This window comes from Phaethon aethereus (assembly GCF_964289735.1).
Source record: "Phaethon aethereus genome assembly, chromosome: 18".
In the NCBI taxonomy this organism is placed as follows: Eukaryota; Metazoa; Chordata; class Aves; order Phaethontiformes; family Phaethontidae; genus Phaethon; species Phaethon aethereus.
In genome coordinates, this window is record NC_138594.1 from 6,241,892 (window position 1) to 6,267,841 (window position 25,950).

Genomic DNA, 25,950 nt, shown 5'->3' on the forward strand with positions numbered 1-25,950 from the left:
CTCCTGCAAATGCCTACATTTCCATAATTCATATTCAAATTTCTGTAATTTATTTTCCCTGGGCCCAAATCCCTATAATCTTCCTCCACACCTTGTTTCATCCCATAGGTGGGCAGCAGAGTGGGCCTGGGCCTGGCCACCCCTGTGGCTCAGAAAGGGAGGAAGCTGGGTAGCTTTGGGCGTCCCTCAGGACCCCGTATCCTGTGGGGGCGTCGCTGATATTGGAGGCGTTCGGCTCGGCCAGGCCGTAGTGGGGACGGCGGGCTTGGGGAGCCACGCCTGCCCTCACAGAAAGAGAGTGCCGCACAGACACCCTCCACACTACTTCCAACATGGCGGCACCACTTACCCGCCACTCCCAAACTCGCCGTTACGGAGGGCAATGCGCATGCGCTTGCTCGTCTCTGGGACAAGAGCGCATGCGCCTCGCAGCCAGTGCGTTCCGGCCCCTACTTAAATGGAGGCCACGCTCTAGATGGCGGCTGGTTTCACTGCGCATGCTTAATGTGTCTTGCCGCTCCCAAGATGGCGCCGCGGGCGTGAGCAGGGGCGGGAGCGTGTGTCTGCAGTGGGGCTGAACAGTGGAGCGCGGCCCCGGCGCCTGGCGGCAGGATGATCCCCACCGAGGAGGCGTCGGCCCGCAGGAGGGAGATCGAGGAGAAGCTCAAACAGGTGGGACTAGGCTAGGGACCTGCTGCGGGCCCTGCCGGGACCTGTGCCCGGGCCCGTGCCCGCAGCCCCAGCGTGTTGCCTAGGAGACGGGCTGGGAGCTGGCCTGGAGGTTCCCACCGGGCCTGGGGGCGTCCCGGGACTCCCTAAAGGCCTGGTCACCCTACTCCGGGCCTGGCAGCATTCCCAGGTCCCCTTCTAGGGCCCTGCTTTTCAGGGTCAAGGAGTATCTCTGCCCCTCATTTCAGGCCTGGGGCCCCCCTTTTAGGGCCTGCTAGATTCTGGGGGCTCTTGCTTCAGGCCCTCAGGTCCAGCCTGTGAGGCCAGCCCTTGCAGGCTGCTATTCCCTGCCTGTCTCCGGGCTTTGGGGACTTGAAACCAGCCCTTGGGGGTTGCTTTGCGTTGGCTACTTGAGTTCATGGCTCTGTGTGGGATTTGGATGGTGCCTCTGCAACACCTGTGTTGTGCTGTGGCAGGGGAGTGTGTGGTCTGAGTCAGTGTGCCTCTGTGGTAAAGGTGTTAATTTTATATTGTGCTGTGACTTCAGCGTGCTAAGGCTCACGGTATCAAAGGGTAATCCATAAAAACCTCACTCAGTATGTTATGTGTCTCTCACCTGGGGTCAATTGCCCCAATTTCTATTAAGAGGTGGCATATTAAAATGTGGCCTCAGCATCAGACCAAACATGGTTTGCTGCAGTGTTTACCAGGACTTGTAAAAACCTACATGTAATGTTTAGTGACTGAAATGCTTAGTGATCAGAATTGAAGATTATGTTTTCATCCTACACACAGGAAGAAGAAACTCTGTCCTTTATCAAAGACAGCCTTGAGAAGAGTGACCAGCTTACAAAGAACATGGTGAGGAGATCCTTGAAGTTCAGCCCTAATGTTGGGCTTGGATCTACTTTTTCTTAGGAGAATCTGTTTTCAAGGCTGTTGTGCCCATATGATGAATGCAGAGTAATGAACCACTTGCTCTGCATCTGTGTTTTACACTTCAGTGACTGGGCAAAGAGGAAAACTGATGAATGTTTTAATCCTAAGCTTCTCTTCTGGGGAGATAAGGGCTCAAATGAGCTGTTGGCCTTCTTTCTTTACAGTCTGTCCTCTCTCTTGAGAAGAGGTATTAATAGACCCCAGTCTAGTTTGTGCAACAGCATCATGTTGTTGCTTCATAAAGTCAAGTCTTGTTTGGAGTTTTATTTTTGGGAGTGTTCTGTTTAACAGGTAAAAAGTAATTGTGCTCTAATTGCTTGTAAGCCCTCAGCTGGTATACTATGTCCAGTTTTGGGCTCAGTGCTTTAACAAAGTCATAGAAGCACCACCAGAGAAGTTTTGAAAAACGTAACACAGGAGTGAATCTTGAAAGAATTAGATTTTTGGTCTAGAAAAGGTGACATTAGGACACCCTTTATGAGCTCACTAAGGTTTTCCACCTTTCAGAAGCAATATCACAGTCCCTTTTAAAAAACAAATGTCTATGATGGAAAAGAAGGTTCTCATTATACTGGTCCTGTGCTTTCCTGTTGTGCATCTCATGTTTGAGTCTTAGTGGTATGCAGCAAAGTGGCTGCTGGTTTATGCTTTTGTTGCTCTTTTTATCTAGGGCACCTCAGGCAGTTCCTGTGGATTTGTTTTCTGCTGTCAAGTAAAATTTTGCTCCTCCTTAGTACTGTCCTGAAACATTATCTTCACACTTTACAAACATTTAATTCAGAATTGGCCCATCTCTGTATGGCAGATGATGTGTTTTGTGATTCTCTTAATAGAAATTAGGACATAGAGGGATTAAACAGCCTGCCTAAGGAGCCATGGCAAATTAGTAGCAGAGTCCAAAAGGAGAAGCTGGGACCTGAAGGTCCCTGATTGCCCTACTCTAACTGCTACCCTGCTGTATGGATCCATGCATAAGGATGTCCTCAGCCCTCTTGTTTCTTTCTTGGCATGTAGGTTTCTATCCTTTCCTCCTTTGAAAGTCGTTTGATGAAGCTGGAGAACTCGATCATCCCTGTCCATAAACAGACGGAGAACCTTCAGCGCTTGCAGGAGAATGTGGAGAAGACCCTGTCCTGCTTGGATCACGTCATCAGTTACTACCATGTGGCTAAGGACACAGAGAAGATCATAAAGGAAGGGTGAGTTGAGCAGCTAGATCTTGCTGGGGAGCTTCATCCTATTGAATTTTTGGAATAGAGATTGGGCAGCTGGCTCCACACACTCATAGTGTTCCTTGTACCTTTCCCACACTCTTTCCCCACCATCAGTCCACAACAAAGCTGCCTGACTTGACCTTCAGCAATCCCCAGAGAGCAAAATCTGCTCAGACTCTGCACTGGTGTCTCTTCCAGGTTTTGCAGACATGTTGCCATATGGATCTTGTGAGCATTGGTGGCTTCTCTTCTTTCCTCTGCCCTTTTCCCAAAGGTTCTTCCTGCCCTATTGATGTTGTCACTGCATCCAGGATGACTCAGAACTGTTCTGGAGCCTGCTTTTAGCCTCCAGGAGAGTATTGTGATCGCCTTTCTCTGGGGTGGGATGTGCGGCTTCCTCTACCTTCCCATCAGGGGCTGACTGGGAGAGGAAGGCAAGGCTGAGAGTTGTGCGCTGCTCAATCATTGGTACCTCTGCACTTGCTGCGTGGATTTGGTATTCTGTGGAGGCAAAAGGGAATCCCATGATCTCCTCCTAGTTGAAGAAGAGGGAATTGAAATTTTCCTTGTTACTTTTACCCCGAATTTGTTCTGGTGCTTTCTTGATATCTTCTTTCTTTGTTTCTTGGGGCACTGCTTTTTATTTTGGTTTTATTTTCAGCCCCACTGGGAGGCTAGAGGAGTACTTGAATTGCATGGACAAAATCCAGAAGGCAGTGGAATACTTCCAGGACAACAATCCGGACAGCCCGGAGCTGAACCGTGTGGTAGGTTGTGGGTCTGGAATCTGGCATGGGTGAGAGAGGGGCAGATGTATCCCTGCTGCTTGCCCTCTTGCTGTGAGGGGCTGACAGGCTTGCTTCCTGGTGAAGAAGGTGTTTGGGCATAGCTGAAGTAGTGATTGTTTGGGCTTCTGTTTAAGTCTGCACTCAGCAGTGTTTCAGCTTGTGGCATTTTGCACTCTATGCCTTGCGCCAGTAGGACTTCTGAAAGCATATCTTGCATGTATGGTGGAGTTGATTGAACCTCCTCCTGAGTAGCTCTTGTCAGTCCTTCAGCTGCTTGAGTGGAAGGGGAGATCTGTTTAAAACCCACTTGAAGACTAAGCAAGTGTTTTTTTTATTTAATTTACTTTAAAAGTCTCTTAGTTACAGGTGTTGTTGGAGTTTGAAGCATGCAGCACTTGACAGTGGTTAGAAATGCTGTGGAAAGTATGTTCTTACGCTGACATACTCGTGAGTGACTGACTACAGAAGCCCTGTGCTGATTCTGTCCTTTGACTGTTTTGTGCCAGAAATCCCTCTTTGAGAGGGGCAAGGAGTCCCTGGAATCAGAGTTCCGCAGCTTAATGACACGACACACAAAGCCGGTCCCACCCATCCTCATCCTGGACCTGATCAGCGGGGACGATGAAATGGAGACGCAGGAGGAGATGTCTCTGGAGCACCTCCCAGAGAGTGTCTTGCATGATATCATCCGCATTTCTGGCTGGCTGGTGGAAAATGGCAGGAATCAAGGTTGGTAGTGCTGCGTGCTGTTCCCTTGTAGTTCTGCATCCAGTGAGCGCTCTCCCAGCTACTTACCACATGTGGTTGAGATCAAAAGTAGGGTGCTGAGGGTTCTGTGTAGCACTGCACAGCTTGGCTTGTAGATCGCACACCTTCAACCATGAAGCCTCTTGCTCAGGTGCTGCTGTGGCTGACAAACCATGAGTCGCACTGCTGTTGGTAGCTAGCACCACTAGCAGAACTAATGACTGCCTTAGTGGCATCTTTTGGGTGAGTAGTTCAGGCTCCTTTCGATCACCTTAAGATTGTGCTTTTTTTACAGCGTTCGTAGTGAGACTGAAGTGATGGTTTATCAGTTGAACAAAATGATCTCCCGGTGGATATGACAAGAGAAAGAGCTGTGTAAATAAAGCACAAATTATCTTAATGCATAGTCTGTCCTATAGCAGAAATCCATTTAACTGGCATCTGTAATGCCTTCTGATGGAGCTGCAACTCTCTAGTGTTCAGGTATTTTAAATGTGCCAGACACTGTTCACCAATTCCCATTTGATGAACAGAACCTTTTTGTATTACATGTCACCAAGGGCAGGGAGGAAAGCAGCACAGAAGACTTTCTTCAGTCAGTACACCTCTCTTCTTTCCTGTTCTTCAGTATCAAAGTCTGCCTACAGCTTTATACGCCTTTATTAACTTTTCCTTTGGGAGTGAATGACTTTATGGACCTGTTACAGGAAAGCTGTACTTTCACATACATACATACATATATATAGATCTATCTCTACTAGAATCACCCACCACCTCAAGGATTTATGTCTTGAGTGGGGATTACTGTGCTTACCAAGTATGACTAACATCTTTAAAAGCTTCTTAAGACTTTCAGTGATGAAAGGCGACTCAAACACATACAGCATATTTTATTAGTCAGTTTGTATTCTACTTTCAAATGATGAACACCTTATTTAGTTCCTGATTGCCCCGAGTCCTGAGAAGTGTGTGAAGTCTCTCATGCTAGAAACTGAGCACTTGAATTGACAATGTCTTGCACAAATGTCTCCCATCAGTTCCACAACTGATGTGCTCTTGGTAGTGGTGCACAGACTTAATATTGTGTGTGGTGGGCTGGAATGAGTACTTCAGGGGAAGGAAGATGAAGAAGTTTTTGAAGAAAATAGGAGAGGCTCTGAGAGGGAAAAACACTTCCTTAGAGTCCCATGTCAATGCTAGTAAGTCCCCTTAGGGGCACAGTGTGTTTAGGAAAGGTTTGTTTTACCATGTAGTGTTCCCTGTTTGCTTATAATCTTGTTTCTATCTTGTCTCCTTAGATTTCATGACTGTTTACTTCCAAATCCGCTCTGTCCAGCTCGACCGCTCCATCAAGGGGCTGAAAGACCATTTCCGTAAGAACAGCTCCTCCACTGGGGTGCCGTATTCCCCTGCCATTCAGAACAAAAGGAAGGACACCCCTACCAAAAAGCCAATCAAGAGACCAGGTGAGTCTCAGAAGGTGGGGATCACTGTACTGTGTATCCTCTTGCCTGGATATTGAATGCGTATCTGCAGGCTTTCTCACTGCTGAGGTAGCCTCTGTGTCTGAAATGAGCTTTTAGGACAGGAGAAGGCATGAGATTTTGGATATAAGCACCTCTTCTCTGCCCTGGATTCAGCACTGAGATTACAGACTTTCTGTCAAGTAATCAGATCTGTTCTCTGGGTGATGTAAAGGGAGGAGAGGGATCCTGTATACAGGGAGAGAAAAGACCATTGCCTTAAAAAGGTGTAAGTAAAAAGAGATTTGAGAGGACTATAAAAGGATATTATCTGAGAACACCTGTCCTCGGCCTTGGAATATGCCATATAGACTGTACCACAGCAAAATACAAAACTTGGGTCTGGTAATTGTGCTAGGAAACCAAGAACTTTTCAGGAGCTGAGATAGGGACAAGGTCCCTAGTCCCCATCTCAACTAGGTCCTAGGCCTACAGAAATTATATACAAAATTGTCTGAGTTTTGAAAGGGCTGTTAAAGCTTTTGCCTTGGCCTGTCTTTGGAAGAGCTATGAATGTGTCTGGTGGGTTATTCCACCTTTCCTCATACTGGAGTTTTGCTGCATTTTCTGCAGCTGGTGAGGCCGGTTGCTCTGGTGTACCACCCCACAGGGCTGGAGTTCCTGTCTCCGAAATGTGCCATCTAGTGGGAGCACGGCCAGGAGGAGGGCCAGCGAAAGTTAGCATGTACTTCCGACAGCAGCACAGTGATATTGTCTCTCTGTGTGTCAGAGCACCCTGTTGTCTTCTCTGTAACAGTGATGAAAGAAAAATTCACGCTGGGTTTACTTGGCCAATACTTTCCCACCAGGATATTTTTTCCTGTGTTGTCCAAATACTCTTACTGAGTTCAGGAAAATACTAAGAAATATGGGTAGGGACTGGGAATGGATGGGATGGGGAAAGGGAGGAAAAGAAATATCCATTTTAATTGTGTTGTGTTTATTTTTATAATCCTGATGTGAATGCAGTCCTCATCCCAGGTAATGTGTCTGTGTGTGCGTGTGCTGGCCCTGGTTCTCGCTCTCTTCACTTCTGTGTGTGGAGAGGCTTTGCTGGGCCTCTTCTTGCTAAAGCAGAGGGTGTGCCTGGGATATTTGGAGAGGGAGGGCTGCCTGGCGAAGGCTGTGACATCCAGAGATTACCCCTCTGATCTTTTAAAATCAATGCGTGCCATTGCTGCTGTGCCTTGGAGCTGTTCCTGAAAGCTGATGTGCGAGTTGCAGCTGGTGAGTGCAGTCAGCCTGCGAATCTCAGTGAGTTTTCCCCTGTCAGCAGAGAACCACCTGACAAAGGGATGTCTCACCCCTTGGCTTCCCTCTGGAGTTTGGCAGGTAGTTATTTGTCTAAGAGTTTGCCCCCAGTGTTGGGAAACCTGCAGAGGACAAAATATCCTCCTGCAAAGGAGCACTAGCTATGCTGCAGATGGCAGAAAAAGAGTGTTTAAAATCGCTCCTAGGCGTGATGGCACTTGTGCTCAGTTCCTCAACAGTGGTTCCTGCCCAACAGCATGGTTACAATAGGTAAAAATTATTTGTGTAGTTCAGTAGCTGTCTACTGGAAAGATGCCAGATGGGGATCTGTAGTTGAGCCATGGGGAGCTCGGGTTGCAGATTCTTCAGATTTGGTCCACAGTTCTCAGTATCACCTGATACCGAGAAGATCCCTGGGTTTTGATTGCTGTGAAGTCAGCATGGTCAGCAAACATTTCTGAGCAGCCTGCCAAATGGTAACATCTTCCCTGTGCTCTAGGTAAATAGTCAGAGATGGAGGAGATTTTTTTTTTTTATGGGCAGATTAAAAACATCACTAGGATTTTTAATGAGTCTCAGATCTTGGATGCTCACATGTTTAAGAGCACAAGCACTTGTTCCTTACAAATGGGGCTTCTCCAAAATGGATCCATTTGGGCATCCAAAATTACTTGTCATGATGAATGTCTCGGCTGTAGATTTGCCAGGAGATTTTCACATCTTTTTGCCCAGTTTAATTGGAGTTTGTGAGATGGGCTAGGTAGAAGGCACAGAGCATGGTCTGAATGCAAAAAAAAGTCTTTGAGCAGAGATTCACCAGTCTTTGTGCAGTTCCATCAGCTTTCAAGGACAGCTCGTGAGGTGGAGGTCTTACACTCTTTGCACTGGCACAGTGGCCCTCTTCATAGCAATATTCATCTGGTGGTGTTTGATTACACTGGTTTTAGCCTTTGTTCAGTTGTGGACAAAGAATTTTTTTCTGTGCTGTTGCTTCAGTAAGTAAAGTCAAGTTCTGCCAATTTGGGTTTCTGCCATTGGGGGTTTTCTCACAGTTCTGAAAAAGTGACTTGATTCCCTTAGTCCTTAAGGAAGAATATCCCAGTGCACACCCCAATGCACACTTTAACCTGTTGCAAGGGATAAATAACAAACTAAATCTGATGTTCTATAACTTGTTTACCCACAAAGCAAAGCACAAGAGAGGCTACAGCTAAAGGGAAGGTGAGGTGTTAGGGACAGAGTAACAAGGCAGAGACCCTGCCTCTCTGCCAGGTACTATGTTGGATTCTGGAGAACATGCTCCATATCTATGTGTTGTTTCAGAGGGTCTTCATCTCTCTGTTATTGTTTTATTTATTGGTGTACCCTGTACCATCTCCTGTTGTTACAGCATGCAGCTGAAGGCTTGACTGCTGGAGATGCTTCCAAAGCAGAGTTGTCTCCTCTTAAATGAAACTTGCCAAATTGAACTGATGAAGCAATCTGTGGGCTTTTTTTTTCTTTAGTAGTTTGCTCTTTGAAATGTCAGCAGTCTGTCTCTGAGGGAAAGTGCATTCAGATTTCCAAATCATCCTGCTGCAAAGATATGCACATAAAATATCGCTTCTTTGTGATGCCTGTAGACCCAGTGCTCTTTTGTTGGTCTGAGAGCAGCAGGTAGCTCTCAGGCCCTGCATTGCCAGAGAAGGATAGGGCCAGAAGATGCTGGTAGGGGCACCCAACCTGGCTGCTTGCAAGCAAAAGCCAGAGAGCTTTAGCCAGTGTTATACAGACTCCTGCAGCTGGTGCTTAAGAAAACAGGATGCATTGCCCTTCTGCTTGGTTAGAAAACTGCCCAATGGAAGAGAGAAACAGGAGAACAATGTGCAGTTCGAAAACTGTGCCTCATGTATGCCCAAAAACCACTTTATTTAACAATTGGGGCACAGGAGCAAAAGTTTCAGGCATGTTTTGACTTTTGGGGGCTTGGGGGGGTTCTTTTCAAGCTATAGGGGTGCCTTTTCCAGTTTACTTAATTCTCCAGTTTACCTAGTGGTGAGGCGTTACCTGAAGGCAGGCTGTGGATTCTTTGTGTGGCGGAATAAATAGCCTGTTCCTGCTTCCCGCTTCCCATATTGATCACTGCCTAGCTTGAATGTGATGTTTTCATTAGTAGCTGAAACGCAGTCCCATTTGGTTTGCGAGCTGCCTAATAGGGGAAAACAATCATGGAACAAAAGCATTTGGCTTCCACTAGAATCCATTAAAGTCTAATTACAATGCTAAGTAAGAGGGCTACAGCAGCACTGAAGTGATGCCCATGAACACTGAACACTCAGTGTGTGTCAGTGTAAATGCAGGTAATTGTGCTTATGCAAATAAAATGCAGCAGAGGTGTTTCAGCTCTCATTTGAGAAGAAACTGTCAGGGGTGGGCTGTGGAGACGTGCACTGCATACCTGTGAAGGGAGATCCTATTGTCAGCAGCAGCAGTTGTACTGTCTGCTTGATTTTCACACCAATATACCCTCCTTTTTTATTCTCCCCACCCCTGGATGCTTGGAAGTGGGAAAGATAAAAGAACTGGTAGAAGAACAGTACCTGGGTTGAGCTGCTGTGCATCAGCTGGGCCATGGTAATGGCAGTAAGGAGTTTAGTGATTATCTCCAGAGCTTGCTACAGCCTTGGTTGCTCAGAGGAACTTGCTGTTGTGCCCAGACTCTTAAGGTTTCTGAAAGTAGCTAAGAATGAAATTAAAGTGGTGGGTGTGAAGAGCATTGGGAAGCTTGGAAGAAGAGGCATGGACCTCTCATTTAATCATGTGGCAGAAGCTAGGAGCAAATGCATCATCACAGCAAGAGTGTAAGTCTTCCCACCTCCCTGGTGTGGGTCTGGAGGGGAGAATTTTCCTGCTAGAAGAATGTTTTACGGATATGATTTTTTTTTTCTTTACGAGTGGCTGAGAACACTCTGAACTAGTAGAAGAAAAATGTTGCTAGTGAAACATTCCACTTTAGTGAACCATGCTCTGTTATTTAGTAAGTGTACCAGGTTAAGGCAGCTTGGTAATTCAGTGGGAGCTTCTCTCTCCTGTTCTCTCCCATTAGAGATGCACTGTCTGGAGGACTTGAAGTTTCCCTCCCCCTGCTGTATATCCCTTTATGGGATGAAGCTGTCCTGCACCCCAGGATGCTGCTCTGCAGCGATGTGTACTTGGGCTTCCCCTCAGGATAGCGGTCCTCAGCGTCTGGGCAGCCAACGCTCATTTCCAGGCTGCACTGTGGCTTACCGTTGCTGGTGGAAGTAGGGGTTTTCTGCACGTTTGAAGTATTTATTACTTTAAAGCGGAAGAACAATTCTTAATTTTGGCAGCAGGATTTTTATTTCTTGGATCCTTCTTAATTTACTCAGCCCAATTCTTTCATCTGTGTCTCCTATAGAAAGTCCTTCTACCTTCCCAAAACTTTCTGTTCTCTGTTGTGCAGGCAACAGCAAAGCTCTGCTGTGAGAGGGTGTCCATGTGCTTGTGATAATTGTAGCTTGTTGCATGACGACTAACCTTTTAATGTGGAAACAGTGCTTAGTTTTCAGTTGTCACATTAATGCTTTGTTTTGTGCTTTCTAGCTGTATATCCAGCATTGGCTTTTGTTCAGTTCTGTCTGTTTTTGTGTGTGTTAAGTATAAATCTTTTAACCCAGTGTTATTTTTTTTTTCCATGGTTTTAATTGATTTGCAGTTCCTTAGAAGAGAAGTGTCTTGGGGATTAGGGTGACTTAATGCGAGTTAGACATGGGTGGGCAGCATCCATTATTCTATGATTGCTGTGATGGGAATTGCTGCTGCAATTGCTCCCTCGAGCCCAGAGGTTGTCACCCTTTTATCGCTTCCTGTAATGCCAGAGATCGTTCCTTGTCTTGGCTGTGGGGCTCCTCATGGGTCTATATTGAGCATGCTCAGAAAATACCACTCGGAAAGGCACCTCTTTCTGCAGCTCTAGCCAAGCGGCTGTGATTGTGGCTCTGGGGAGCAGGCAAAGTGTTGCTGGACAGGAATTGTCCGTACTGCAAAGCCCTGCTTCCACAGCTGAGGAAAAGCAACAAAACTTGTACGCTTGGAATCAGAGCACCAGTGTAAATAAACTCATTACAGGGAAGGCTGCTTTGTTGCTTCCCTTCTCTGATCGTGTTCTCTCACCCAGCCATACCACCTCACCAGACTGATTTGAGCACTCCCTGATTCTGTAACCCTAGCTGGAATTCATGCCCCCGCCCTCAAAGCAGGGAAACAGTCTGGAAATGCCATTGTATCTGCACGCTTGGACATGAATTTGGGGTTCACGTTCCTGTACTGAGCATGCTCATTGGTGCCCAGCATCCTCTTGCTGGGCCCAGGTGACTTGCTGGTGGAGGGATGGTGTTCTGGGTTTGTTTTCTTTCACTCATTTTCTAGGTCTTCTTGTCTCTTCTCTCTGGCTCTGGTGACAGGCACGATCCGTAAGGCTCAGAACCTTCTGAAACAGTACTCTCAGCATGGTCTAGATGGGAAAAAGGGGGCCTCTAACCTCATTCCTATGGAAGGTAATCACAGCTCTAGCTACTTCACCCTTGACTTTCTGTGTATCAGCCTTGCTTTTCCAGGTGGGACTTCCATTAGCCTGAGGCGTGGTGGACAGCAGTGGATAGGTACAGCTATCCTTGGGGAACCAAGGAGATGCTGGAGGGCCAAATTACTTTTCTGAATTTAGTGTCTGAATTTCAAAGTCTCTGTAAACATGAGTACAGGTGGAGAGGAATGTTACCTTAAAGCAGTTGACACACTGTAGCCACCCTGGCTAATGGAAGCTCTGCTCTGATGACATCTGCTTGTGGTGTTTCTGTTCTCTTCTTTTTGCCTGGACTTCAAGACATTCCGTTTCCTAGTGACCTTTCCAAACCTGATGCTGAAGTGTCAGACCGCAGCTAGCTTGGTGCATTGTGCCTGTACATATTTTCTGTGGAGACCTACCTTAATGGTCATCTTCTGTATTCTAATCTCCTCTGCTCACAGAGGTTGTACCAAATAAGGAAGATGATGTCACTTGCTTCAAAGCATCTGTAAGACCTTTCTGCCTCCTGCTATGTATGCATCCAAAGTAGATCTCTACACCACCTCCATTGTAGTCTATTAAATCCCAGATGGTGACTAACATCTCATTTGGGGGAAAAAATTCTCACGCTGAGCAGGAGATGGGCTTTGAGTTTGGATTTGTAATGGTTGTGGGTACAAATTGGACTTCTGGTGCCTGCTATCCTATTCAGAACTTATGGCAGGAGGTTCAAGGGACTCCTGTGGTCCAACAAATTACTTAACTCACTTCTCATCAGGTTTCAAAGGGTTGCTACTGCTACATAGCTCAACAAAGGGATTTGGTCAGGTAGCATTCCTGGGACTGTGTAGGGAAAAAAGTGTCCATCAGATAAATAAGCCAAGCTTGAAGCGGCTTCCAGCCAGTGTGAGCATCCATGCTGTAACCACCCTGGATAAATTGCGCCTTCTGTTTGTGCCGGCTGACATCTCACTAGGTCATGAGCATGATTTACGAGTTAAACACCTTTCCGATACCCTGAGCGACAAGCATGGGCCGGCTGCTGGTAAGTACCATGTTGTCACTTCATAACAAGCTGGCTAACATCCCTTCTTTTCAGCATGTTTCACAGTAGTTTTGTAGCCAGTGGCTGTTCATCTACATGGACAGTCCTGGAGCATGGGCCTTCTCTGGCTAAGAAGCTCTGGCTCTTCTTGGTAGAATTCACTCCTACTAATCACACACACCCCAAGCCCTGAAACAGGGAACCCCAACTTTGTCCAACGAAAGACTGGTGGCCACCATGCTGAGGGGCACTTTCCTATAGGTAGCTACTGGCTTGTTTGGTGCTGAAGTGAAGCAAACAGGAAGGAGATCACATGTGGCATACAATACAGTGGGCCACTCTCCACCATAGGCAGTCTGTAAAGCCACATCATGTTTTTGTGTCCCCTGCTGACCATAACTTCTGAAAGATCAACCCAAGGGATCTGTCAGTATAGGGAAGAATTGGTTCTTTCTCCATCAAAAGTTGCAGATATTGCTGGGAGGAGAGAAACAGCAGCCCATAGCTTAGGGAAGGCCTCTCTGTGTAATCTTACTGTCTCGTAGTGGTTACTACAGGGGTCTGAGTAATGCAGGATGGTGTGAGTTTGTTTGTGTCTGTCCTGCTGACACATCCAGCTAGTGCTTGACATGAGTTGGTGCAGGCTCTTGTATCATGCTGGCACTTCTCATGCCTATCATGTAGATTCTTTGATGGATCTTTGTCCGAGACATTTTTGTGCTAGGACTCGAATATTTGCATTTGTATGCAGCATTGCGTGGCAGATAGCTCACCTAGCTGTGCTGATATTCCTGCTTCATAGGATTTTAATGTTCATCTGCCTGTTTCTATCTTCTGTTTCTGCCTGTGGGAAGAGGCTACCTTCCAGGACAGCCTTGATTTCCCAGAAATGTTGATGCAAAATGGCAGTTCTTAATCTGCATGATGGATGGAGATAAGGAATTCTAAAAATACAAGCAGTAATGTTGAATAATTCACCTCAGACCTTCCTGAGCTTAGTACTCTGTGTTCAAGCCCTTGATTAGATTTAGTCTGTATCCCAGAAGAGCTCCAAACTTGCCTTCTGTCATGAGGCAGGAAAGACCTGGTGGCATGATGTGCCTATTTCCTGAACTGCAGATGACTCTGCATGCCTCCTGCAGGGTATGCATAGCTTCCCATGCACAAACCCAGGGGGCATTTTTGGTGAGATGACTCTTGTTCTCACGCAAGGATGGGTGCAAAGCCAGAACCACCTTTTCCAGAAGAACCTTGTGCTCCTTGTGTAAACGAAGGCCTTGGAGTGAGCAGAGCTGCTGGAAGTCCAGTGTGAACTTTGTTCTCTCTTAAAGTCATCTTGCCCTTACAGGGAGGGATGACGTCTTCGACATCGAGATTGATGCGTACATTCACTGCGTTAGCGCCTTTGTCAAACTGGCCCAGAGCGAATACCAGCTCCTGACAGAAATCGTCCCAGAGCACCACCAGAAGAAGACCTTTGATTCTCTGATCCAGGTCAGTTGACCCTCCCTGCTTGGCTTTTTCCCTTCCCCTTCTATCGTGAGGATGTGGATTCTATCATGTGCTGTGGGTGCCCAAGATCACCACTTTGAGGGTTGTCCTCCAGGACCTGTTCAGGGAACTGGTGCCTGCACAGACCCTGGAGAACGTGTGCTCAGAGTCGCTCACTGGGTGCTGCAAATGGCCCATCAGCTTAAACTGGCATCCTTAACAGGTATCCTGCATTGAGCTGCCTGGGCAAAAGTCATGCTGCTTCCTTCTGACTCTCTGACTTTGTTGCAGGAGGCATTAGATAACTTGATCATGGAGGGGGATAACATTGTCTCAGCTGCCCGGAAAGCCATCATCCGACACGATTATTCGGCTGTGCTCACAATCTTCCCCATCCTTAAGCATCTTAAGCAGATGAAACCAGAATTTGACCAGGTCTTGCAGGTAAGCGTGATGGGATTGGAGAGGGTCCTGTGGCTTGCGTTGTCTGGAGAACTCTTTGAAAGGGATTATCACAGTGGCTTTGAACAAAGCCATGCTGCTTCTGTCTTCCAGCATGGACTGGAAGTGACACAAATGCAGCTTGCTCCTTTCTGTGATGGTAAACCAGCAACTCGGCATCTCTCAGCAGCAGTTCTTTGCAGTTCAAGGCATGACCCCATGATGGACCGTCTACATTATTCTGCTGTATACATGGCCTCTGAGGTGTTTCATCTCTGATACTGTTGAGCTTAGTTTAGACTGTGCTCACTGATGTCTGGGATGGGCTGCTATGAGGAGAGCCTGTTTGGACTATGCCACAAGGTTCTCCAGGTATCAAATATGGCATCCAGGTTTAGCAAGGCTCCTTTCCATCTGCTTCCAGCTGGTGACTGTGATGCTGTAACCTCCTGTATCAGGTACTGCGTAAGAGGAAACATGAGAGGGAGCAAGTCCTGGTCACTGTTCAGGTCACAACATCTTCCCTTTATGGCTGGCAGAAGAATGCAGGATTTTACATGTTGTTGATAGTGCTGTAAATATTCTCCTGGCAAATGGGGCATTGAGAATGAGATGCTGGGGTGGAGGATCAGGGAGGGTAGGTGCTGGATGAAAGTTCAGATGCTGCTTGTTTTCCTTCTCTGATCTGTTACGGAACTATTCCAGGGAACTGCAGCAGGCACTAAAAACAAACTGCCAGGGCTGATCACTTCCATGGAGACCACTGGTGCGAAGGCACTGGAAGAGTTTGCCGACAACATTAAGGTAGGATTTTCCTCAGTGCTCTCTGGCAAGATCATCAGGCTTGGAAGAGGGTTTTTCTGAGCAGAACCCCTAGTTTAGCTTTCAGCTTTCCATGACACCATGTAATTTCTGACTCGAAAGCAGGTGCTTGCTGGATTGCTTTAGATGGCCAGCTGCAAATACCCATTTCAAATACAGGAGGCCTCTGCCTAAGACCCTTAACAGGCATACTACAAATAATTTGACATGAGCTTCCAGGCCTCTGCAGATATCAAGTCAATCTCAGAATTTAATCCTGTTTTTTAAAAAAAAAAAAATTGCTGACTTGAAAAGTTTTGGAGGACTCATGTTAAACTGTCACTGTGTAAGGTGGGCTTGGTGAATGCCCTACTAGGTAGGTGAGCTGAACATTTGGTGGTCACATGCTGAACAAACCCCTGTGGTTCTGAGCTGCTGGTGCATAGGAGCTGTGGTTTCTGAGCACCAGGAGATGGCACTGCAAAAGCTGTATCTGAGGATGTTGAGAGAGGCTGGATAAACCAAGCCTACAGCTCACTTGCAGCAGCAGTTGTATTGTAGATGCCTTCAATTTCCTTATGTGCCTACTTTACGTCTCTCTCTTCCCTTCTTAGAATGATCCAGACAAGGAATATAACATGCCAAAAGATGGGACAGTTCACGAACTCACCAGCAACGTATGTGATGATGGTTTGAACCATCCTTTGTGAAAAACAGCTTCTGAAGAGGTTATAAAAAGAGCAGTTAGTGAAATTTCTTAAGTTAAGCTGTCTTGGTATTGGAAGGGCAATTAATTGGCTTCCATGGAGAGATAAGCTAGTTACCCTTGCTAAGCCATGATGTGACTGTGTGGGTAAAACCCAGCAACTCAAGGGAGTGTAGTAATTTGTTTCTTGAAGGCTTTTAAGTGTGGTGGAACAAATGGTCCTTCATGATCCTTAATAGCAGAGCGTAGGAGTCGCAATGTTGGTTGCTCATAACTTCTCTCCCTTGCTTCCAGGCCATCCTTTTCCTACAGCAATTGTTGGATTTCCAGGAGACGGCAGGTGCCATGCTGGCATCGCAAGGTACTTACATGCATGGGGCTTGTTTGGGCATGCGGTTCCTTCCCCAAATTGTCTGGACATCCTCCCTAAAAAAGATCCAACCTCAACATGCACTGTGAGCTTGTTCTCCTATCCTTCACCCTGTGGTTTGTCTTGTCCTCTGATCTGCCATGACCACGTAGTTGGTTATCTGGAGAGCTCCAAGGGATGCAGAGAGTTTCCTTGCTGGCCTTCCTCACTTGGCTCCTATCAGGTACTCTTGGGGTGGTGTTTATTGCTGATGTGCTCTGTGGTATCATGAGTGGATGCCTTAGTCACTTAGCTTCATATCTGACACTGGGCTGGTCCTCTGTGACTGTACTGGAGCGAGGGTGGTTGGTCCAGCTGAATTAGCTTTAGTTAGGCTGTGTGTTGATGAATTACTGCCTTTCCTTGCCACATCCGCTGGTCAGACTATAACGGCAGCAGCAAGAACATTCTCGTCAGCATCTAGCCATGGTCAGGCTGGGACTCCAGAGCTATTCCTGTGCCACGTGCCCTAACAGAGAGGCAAGTTTTAGCTCTGCTCTTCAGGATGCTAAAGAGACTAATTCCAGAAAGAAATACATAGATCAGAAGCTGAGAGCAGCTGCCTCATGTAAAGGGATGCTGCTGTGTATCAGCTAGAGCATGATTCTTGGTTCTGTGCAGAGCAGCAGCTCCCAGCTTTCTAGTGAGCCCTCAGCCTTGGCAAAGCTCATGCTTTGAAGTAGGTTGGAATAGAGCAGGCTGGAGAGGTGGAGAACTGGAGATTCAGAGCACGCAGAGACCTGAGGAGGCACAGGCCACTAGCTGGTGTTTGGAGAGGCTTAAGGAGCCTATTGGGAGCAGGGGCAGGTGGAAGGTTACAGCTGCCTCCAGACTTTTATCTGCAGTTCCTGCTTGGGAAGTTCTGCCAGTTCTAAATTAACTCTAGCTAGGATGTCTCTGCTTCTTGCCACATCTCTAGCCACTGCCTTGTGCTCTCTCTGCTTGCAAGCTCAGTGTGCTCAGAACCTCCCGGGCCTTGACTCTCTCTCCTTGGCGAAAGAGGTGGTCTGAGTGTTTTTTGGTTTGTTTTTTTTCCTTGGAGAAACCAACTGTTTCCCATGTCCTTGAATGGTGATATCAGCACTGTTGTTTCAAAGTTTTGGCATGTTGTCATGCAGTAAAGATCTGTCATAGGAGCTGATTCAAAGGTAGCATAGGCTCTTTTATTTTTATATTTGTGATATAACAAAATGTGACCGTGTCCATGACACACAAGCCATTTCCTTTTTAATTGTGGATGGCTGTCCCATCAGGTATGGAGGTATCCTGCTGTGTAAAGACAGCTTGAGAAAAATGCATCTTTGCAGTCTGTTCAATTATTAAAGCTTGAAGTCAGTGTAACTGTAACAGATCTGGTAACTTGGGCTGACACGTAGTATCTTAGAGCCATGCATGGCATGACCCATGATCCAAGTATTGTAAATCATGTTCCCTCCATCTGCAGTCAGGCCTTAGGGACCATCTGCTGCCAGATGCTCCTTGCTTTCTGCCAGTGTTGTTCTGATGCAGAAACAGCTCTGTTGCTTGGTCCAAAAGCTAGGCCTGGCCCAACACAGGGCACCCACGCAGGGTAGAACTGGTCTCGTTTTGAGTGATGCTGGTTACTGAATGTTGGTGAAGCTGTGGCCCCTGTCCAGCTGTGGACCTGACATCACCTTAGACCAAGCATCATCAGATCAGAGGTGGTTATGACAGTGGTGTTTAAGGAGGGGAGTTGCTTCTGCAAACAGAGGCATCTGCTTTGGGATGGTGACTCCCAAGGGTGCCTCTCCAATGACAGCTGCCAGTGCTGGCTCAGGTGTGGGTGTCTGGAGTTGGGTTAGATCACTCTCTCAGTGATCCCAAGTGGTGAGAAATACATGCAGTTTTTTTCTGCAGTGTTTGCCTCAAGTGGTAGCGAAAGCAAAGTTGATCGGTTAAACACAGTGATGCCAATCCCTTGCTCTTGCCTGTTGAACAGCTCTGGAGAGCCCTGTATAGCCATGCAGGGATGCTGAAGTGCAGAGTGAGGGTGGGGTGGCTTTGCTCAGGTCCTTGGGAAGGTTATATGGGCTATGCAGTTCATTTCAAGGACCAGTAAACTGCTACTGGCATGAGGCAAAGCTTTCCTTTGCCTTGAAGGTGGGTTGAAGTATAATGTCTCTAGCAGGGGAATAAGGTTAGACTGCCTTTCCTCTGTGATCTCCACTCCATTTGTGGCCTTGGAGGGACTCCTGCCTGTTCTCCTGTGTAGCTGTCTGTGGCTGCTCTGTGTTAATATCTGCTTTGTTCCCAATGGGATGGTGGTCTCTAACCTGTCTTTTTGCACTTTGCATTTCTTTTTCTCTCTCCTCCCTCCCCTTTTCTCTCTGCTCTGCCTAATCTTTGTAGTTCTTGGGGACACATACAATATTCCTTTAGATCCCAGAGGTAAGCAGACTTACCCACATGTACCTGTTCATATTGCCTCAGACTCTGATGTATGTTAATTCTTTATCCTCCAGGAGTGGTAAATAAATTAACACATAATTGAAAAGGGGAAAAAGGGGAGGGTAGGTAACTCTTGCCAGTGGGCTGGAGAGAATAGGGAGACCTTGTCACCAGCAGACAATGTGGGATGCCACATGAGCTGAAACAGGCTAAAGACACTTTCATGGCACTGAATCTCTTTTGGCATGGGTAGCAAGTTGGCCCAGCTGCTATCATGCTTTATCCCGTGTGCGCTCAGCTCCTTATTGTCCAACTCCCGGCAACAGCAGCCTCAAGGCCTTTCCCATGGGGTGCTTATGAGCTCAGACCACCCGAGCTAGGCCTGGCTGCCAAACTTTTTGGTGGGGGGAGGAGGAGATGGCTACCCCACGTGTCCTGTGGGACCCATGCCCACAAGCCCTTGAGGGCAGAAAGCCATCTCTTATGCATAGACAGAGGAATATGTGCCAGCCCGGAGTCCTTGCTTGTAAGGGCAGGCTCCCATGCTGGTGCAGTCCCTCGTACAGAGCCAAGCAGGTCCTATCAGCAACCATGGGGATGGCTGAAACTTTCCAGAGCCATTCTACTTGTTTCAGTTACTGTTGCGTGCCTGCTGTTAATAGCTCCAGCTCATTTGTTCTCTGATTGCAAATTTCTAGTGCTTACAAACCCTTTTCAGGTGGTGGGGGAAGTATGGGGAGGATGTGTTTAATGACTCAATTTCTGATCAAGAGGATGTCCTCTGAGCACTAGGAAGGAGAGATTTCTGCCGGTGGGCTCAACACTTGATGCAGTTAGAAGGATTGCGGGGTGCAGAGCTCTTCCACCCTAACCCTGGATAAGCTGCTGACAGTCGGCACTGAAGCAGGGAGCTAATTTCACTGTTGATGGGAGCTCTGCACTAATTGCATAGCAACAGGGAAGAGGCTTGTTTGAGTAGAGGCAGGCTGACCACACATACCCCCCTTCCCCATGCATGTTAACTGGCCTAAGACTCTTTTCTTTTCAGAGACCAGCTCTTCAGCTAGTAGTTACAGTTCAGAGTTCAGCAGGCGGCTGCTGAGCACCTACATCTGTGAGTACTCTGCATGTCTACCCATTTCTGCCCCATCAACTGTTCTTCACTTGCCTCATTCTTGGGTGAAGAGCACAAGCTGTGTCTCTTACTCCATGTGATCTTTCCATGTTTGAGCTGGAGTCTGATGGGAGGGATGGAGAAAAGGGTCAGACTGGAAGTTTCAGACTGTTACAGTTAGACAGGACAAAGCACAGTGCAGCAGCTCACTGTGTCACAGAGCTTTTGTCATCAGTTGCCTTGAACCATTCTCACCCAGTGCTTTGCGCCTTCAACCCCAGAGAGGCTCCCAGCTGCCGAAGGGGCTCTGCAAAAATCTCAATCCTGTGTTTAACAGTAAGATAGTGAGATGAGTTTGTGGTATTACCTTGTGATGATCTGTTACAGTGCTGATCAAGTGCGTTAGCATATTTGAGGTCTGAGCCTGTGTTGTGATCAGGCTGAGTCAGATCACCGGTGCTGGTCCTGGGACTTATTCTGAACCAGTTCGCAGAGGAGTTCAGGTGACTCACTGGGGAAAGACCTGCGTCAAGCTTGTAGGATTGTTAAGTACATGTGATTGTACCCTTGTCTGCACATGCAGTTTGGGCTGTGCTGTTCACTTTGCTGTGGGCCAACAGCAATAGTACAGAGCACTTGGTTTGGATTGTTAGTAACAAGAAGTTTCAGTGCAAAACTTTTTGTCCTCTGCTTTTTTCTCTTTAAGGCAAAGTGCTGGGCAACTTGCAGCTTAATCTTCTTAGTAAATCCAAGGTTTATGAAGACCCAGCTTTGAGTGCCATTTTTCTGCATAACAACTACAACTACATTCTGAAATCTCTGGAAAAGTAAGTGTGTATCTGGGTAAATCTCCATGAAGTCCAGGCTGATTCTGAGTATGGTTTTGGACAGGGCTCTGTCTTGAGTGCATTTACTTGCTAGCCTGTCTCGTCTCTGCTCTTTCTTCCGTTCTTGAAACTGTCCTTTTGAAACCTTTGCACTGTTATAAACATCGCATTACACGAGAGTGGAAGATAAAAGCATCACAAATGCCTTAGGTTGTAGAGCATCCTTTGATCTTGGGAGGACTGAGGACGTGGCTTTGGCAAGTAACTTGGAATAGCTTTTGTCTCCCAATTTGTGCGTTTCAAGGTCCATTTTATTGCAAAGGGCAGAAAAGATCTTTTGATAGAGGCTTGAAGTGTTGCGGTCCTGCTAGCAGCCTTGGGAGCAGCTGGCTCACATGATTCCTGAGGTTTTATGTTCCTTCAGGTCTGAGCTGATCCAGTTGGTAGCTGTGACACAGAAGACAGCCGAGAGGTCGTACCGGGAGCTCATTGAACAGCAGATTCAGACCTACCAGCGCAGGTCAAGTGACATCCTTTGCTCTTCCCTTAGTTTTGTCATAGTTTGAGAGCTCTTTGGGAGATTGATGGCTGGTGCTGTTGGGGTGTTGGGGAGATTAGCCTAAAACGGAAACTTGTCTGAAACCAAAGGTGAATATTTTGGTTTCCAAGTGATTAATCTGGGGAAGTGGCCACTGTTGAAAGTTTTGGAATGTGTGGTGTCTGGGGTGGCCTTTGAGTCATGGGTAAGGACATAGATGTTCTGGTGAGACATGAGTAACTCCTTCTCTTTGCCTCTTTCCCACTTCATTTCAAATGCAGCTGGTTGAAGGTGACAGATTACATCTTGGAGAGAAACCTGCCGGTCTTTCAACCGGGAGTGAAGGTGAGAGGATGGACAAAGATGGTTTTTGAGATGATAGAAATTGCCGGAAACTTATTCTCCCTTGTCATATTAAAAAATTCCCAGAAACCTTCTTTATGTCTTGTGCCAGTATTGCTCTGCAGAGCAAATACTGTGGCTGGGACAAGATGGAGAGCAGCACTGTCTTCTAATCTCTCCTGCCTCAGATTCATACAAGTCTCTTAATCCCTGCTTCCATTCCTATCTTTTTCACCTGAGCAGATACTTCTGTTTTGGATTAGCAAAACTCTGAGACCTTCCCTTAGGAGGGACTGGAAGCATAAATAAGTCTATTTTTCTGTCTGTTCTGGCTGAAAATTACCATCGTTAAACCTATTTCAGATGAAAGCCAATTGTTGAACGCAGGGTGTGCTGCTTACTGTGGCTTTCTCTCCTCCCTGCTGTAGGAGAGGGAATTCAAGACAAGTAGGTAGGATATTACTTAGGTTGGATGGGAAGTTTGTGGGCAAACACCGAAGTTGGAAATTTATTTCTGCACATTAAATAAAATCCTTTCCCTCCTTGTTGCAGCTCAAGGATAAGGAGAGGCAGATGATAAAGGAGCGCTTTAAGGTAAGGAGTTGTTAGATGGCATAAGAACATTCGCTAGTTGATTGGGACAGTCAGACCAAAGATTTGCCTATGGGGGAGACCTGTCTGTCAGTGATCAGCAGTGGAGGGGAAGAACATCAGACTCAGTACAGAGATATGATTGCAGACAGGATGCTCACTGAGTTTTACTTTGGACAGGGTTTTAATGATGGGCTGGAGGAGCTATGTAAGATCCAGAAGGCCTGGGCAATCCCAGACATGGAGCAACGGGACAAAATCCGCCGGGCACAGAAAACCATTGTGAAAGAGACCTATGGTGCCTTCTTGAACAGGTGACAACCTCTTGCAACATCGTCCTCTCTTTGGATTTACTGAGGTCTTTGGGGTCGAGAGTAGCCTGAGCTGAGGCACTTTTCTGTTGTCCTGTCTTAGTTTTTCTACCTTGCACACTAAAAGATCCCCAAGATGAACTCTACTAGTGGCAAACATCTGCTGTCACCCTGATTTCTTGGCCAGGGTGAGTGCAGATGTTCTAGCTAGCACAAAGCTGTGAGCCATTGGGGGATTGACCTTGGCTAGACACCAGGTGCTCACCAAAGCTGCTCTATCACTCCCCTTCTTAGCTGGACAGGGGAGAGAAAATACAATGAGAAGTTTGTGGGTTGAGATAAGGACAGGGGGAGATTGTTCAGCAATTACCATCATGAGCAAAACAGATCTGACTTGGGGAAATTAGTTTAACTTACTGATGATCAAAATCAGAGTAGGATAATGATAAAAAACCCAAATCTTAAAATGCCTTTCCCCCACCCCTCCCTTCTTCCTGGGCTCAACTTTGCTCCTGACTTCTCTCCCTCCTCCCTGCAAGTGGTGCAGCGGGACAGGGAATGGGGGTTGTGGTCAGTTCATCACATGTTGTTTCTGCCACTTCCTCCTCCTCAGGGGGAGGACTCACACTCATCCCCTGCTCCAGTGTGGGGTCCCTCCCATGGCAGACAGTCCTCCATCAATTTCTCCAGTGTGAGCCCTTCCCATGGGCTGCAGTTCTTCACCAACTGCTCTAGCCTGGGTCCCCCGTGGGGTCACAAGTCCTGCCAGCAAACCTACTCCAGCCTGGGCTCCTCACTCCACGGGGCCACAGGTCCTGCCAAGAGCCTGCTCCAGTGCAGGCCTCCCACAGAGGTCACAGCCTCCTTTGGGCATCTGCCTGCTGCAGCATGGGGTCCTCCCCAGGCTGCAGGTGGAGATCTGCTCCAGTGTGGAGCTCCATGGCTGCAAGGGGCACAGCCTGCCTCACTGTGGTCTTCACTACGGGCTGCAGGGGAATCTCTGCTCTGGTGCCTGGAGCACCTCCTCCCCCTCTTTCTTCATTGACCCTGGTGTCTGCAGGGCTGTTCCTCTCACATACTCACTCCTCTGTCTGGCTGCAGTTGTGCAAGTTTTTTTCCCCCCTTCTTAACTCTGTTACCCCAGAGGTGCTACCACCACTGCTGATGGTCTTGGCCTTGGCCAGTGGCAGGTCCATCTTGGAGCCAGCTGGCACTGGTTCTATAAGACACAGGGGAAGGTTCTGGCAGCTTCTCACAGAAGCCACCCCTGTAGCCCTGCTGCTACCAAAACCTTGCCATGCAAACCCAATACAACCACCCTGGGCTATTCATGTAAAACTCAGTAGGCCAGTTGTAGCCAGGTCACTTGCTCCCTACCAGGTACCCTGTCAGATTGAAATGGGGCGTGCTGGAGTGGAGCTGACTTGTGGCAGAGGAGGGCCCAGTGGGTCTCTTTGCTGTGTTCCAGTCATTTGTCACTTGGGGGTTGTCTTTCTTTGCAGATATGGCAATGTGCCCTTCACCAAGAACCCCGAGAAGTACATCAAATACCAGGTTGACCAGGTCGGGGAGATGATTGAGAAGCTGTTTGACACATCGGCATAAATCTCCAGCTGCTGTGTACTCTCCAGCTGCCAAGTACAAGTTGGCACTCTCTCGGCAACCTTTGGGACTCCTTTCCCTTCTCCCTTGCCCCGTTGTGGTGGGCAGGGTGTTATACTTGTATTTATCAGATTTATAAACCTGTGGAAACACTACCTCCTGGCTGTCTTTGCCTTCTTCTGTGGATCTGGAGCAAAGGCTGCTGTGTGCTGTGTGGGCTCTTACATTTGTGCATCTTCAGGCCTGAGTATAAATGTTAATGTTTTGATGTGCAGCAGACTGGTGAGTGTGTTTAAAAAAACAACAACAAAAAAACCCCAAACACCACAACAGAAACCTTGTGGGTACAGTCCTTCTGTTTGGGGCAGGAGGCTGTAAGCTCCAGATGGTGCTGCCTGCTTCCCTGATGGGTTTTGGGAATCTCGGTTCTGCAGGATCCCAAAGGATTTTCACATTGTTACTCTTAACTGTTGTTTAGTTCAGTGACGGGGCAAGATGCCAGTTCTGTGGTATGGTGGTGTGTGGCCAGGGCGGTGCCTCGCAGGCCTGCAGCCTAGTACAGGGGCTGTGTTACCCCAAAGCTGCATGAGCTATCCCAGCAGTGGCTGTCCTGTGTGAGGCAATGGTAGACAGGGTGATGGGAGGCTGGGGTCACGACACAGTGCTGCGAGCCGGAGGGAGCTCCATGCTGTCCTGACTGGTTGCTGCTCCTTGTTGACCTGAGGCAGAGTATATGTAGAAGTGTTCCCGTATTGATTTCTGCATCCCCGTTTTTCTTTGTCTCCTGCCTTATTAAATCTGATGTACTGCTTTCCAGCAAGCAGCCAAGTCCTGTCCCTTCATTTAACCCATGGACATCACATGAGAAACAAATGCTGGGCCCCCATGTGCGTTGGAGCAATACTGGCAGGTTGGACTCTGCCTTCTTTGCACCGAGGCCTCTCAGTGCTTCGGAGCACGTAGGTGTTTCTGTGGTCTCTGGCCGGGCACCTCTTGCTCCCACCTCACTCTCTCCTGCTGCTCACTCTATTTATGTGGGCTTGTCTATTATTTGCCTGGTAACACTTGAAATATAGGGTTTCCATAGAGCTAGGAGCACTCACAATAGCTGCTACTTTATAATTTGGAGCAAATCCGTTATTCACCGAACCTGCGTTTACAGGAGTGGTGGTGTCTGATTAGCCCAGCAGTGGAAGAGCAGTTGTGTCACAGACCTCAGCACGGAACAGGGAGTGAGAACAGGCAGCGGAAAGGTGGAGAGCTGTGTTTTAACCCTTCTGCTGTTGTCCCTCCATCAACCCTGCCTTTTCTTTTCCCAGGCTGCTCAGTGTGGTGAGTGTCACAGCTGTGGGATGGGCCGTTTCCCTGGGCAGGCAGCATTGTGCTCCCTGGGAAGGGTCGGCCCCTGGCAGTTATGGTGCCAGTGGATAAGAGGCAGAGTGGCTGAGGGCAGAGAGGGGGCCTGTCTTGCCCCATGTCACGTGGGACTTAGGTGTTAGAACCTGGATGAGCACACAGGTCGGGCTGTGGCACACCCAGCTGCTTGCCTAGGCTGCTGCCTCCACAACCAGCTCGTTTTTGGGTAGCTCCTGGCCTTTCTAAATGCTTGACCTCCTCTTCCTCAGCCT

At 47.6% G+C, this 25,950-nt stretch overlaps 1 protein-coding gene across 11 annotated transcripts; it reads left to right on the forward strand.

Annotated features, from left to right (window-relative positions):
* Positions 1–612: 612 nt before the first annotated feature.
* EXOC7 (exocyst complex component 7) lies at positions 613–24,359 on the forward strand (the record flags this gene model as incomplete). 11 transcript variants are annotated; one of them, XM_082007984.1, is made up of 22 exons in its annotated part: positions 613–672; positions 1,465–1,530; positions 2,623–2,807; positions 3,484–3,589; positions 4,117–4,339; positions 5,656–5,823; positions 6,850–6,861; positions 11,595–11,687; positions 12,672–12,740; positions 14,089–14,234; positions 14,523–14,675; positions 15,378–15,476; positions 16,088–16,150; positions 16,474–16,540; positions 18,959–18,997; positions 20,046–20,111; positions 20,818–20,938; positions 21,363–21,458; positions 21,758–21,821; positions 22,371–22,412; positions 22,590–22,723; positions 24,223–24,359. In XM_082007984.1, 22 exons carry the CDS (start codon positions 613–615, stop codon positions 24,323–24,325), a joined length of 2,175 nt encoding a protein of 724 aa, XP_081864110.1. In that variant the 3' UTR covers positions 24,326–24,359. The 11 variants fall into 11 exon arrangements, with proteins under 11 accessions (XP_081864110.1, XP_081864112.1, XP_081864114.1 ...); XM_082007986.1 differs by lacking the exon at positions 18,959–18,997; XM_082007988.1 differs by lacking the exon at positions 12,672–12,740.
* Between the last annotated feature and the right edge of the window lie 1,591 nt (positions 24,360–25,950).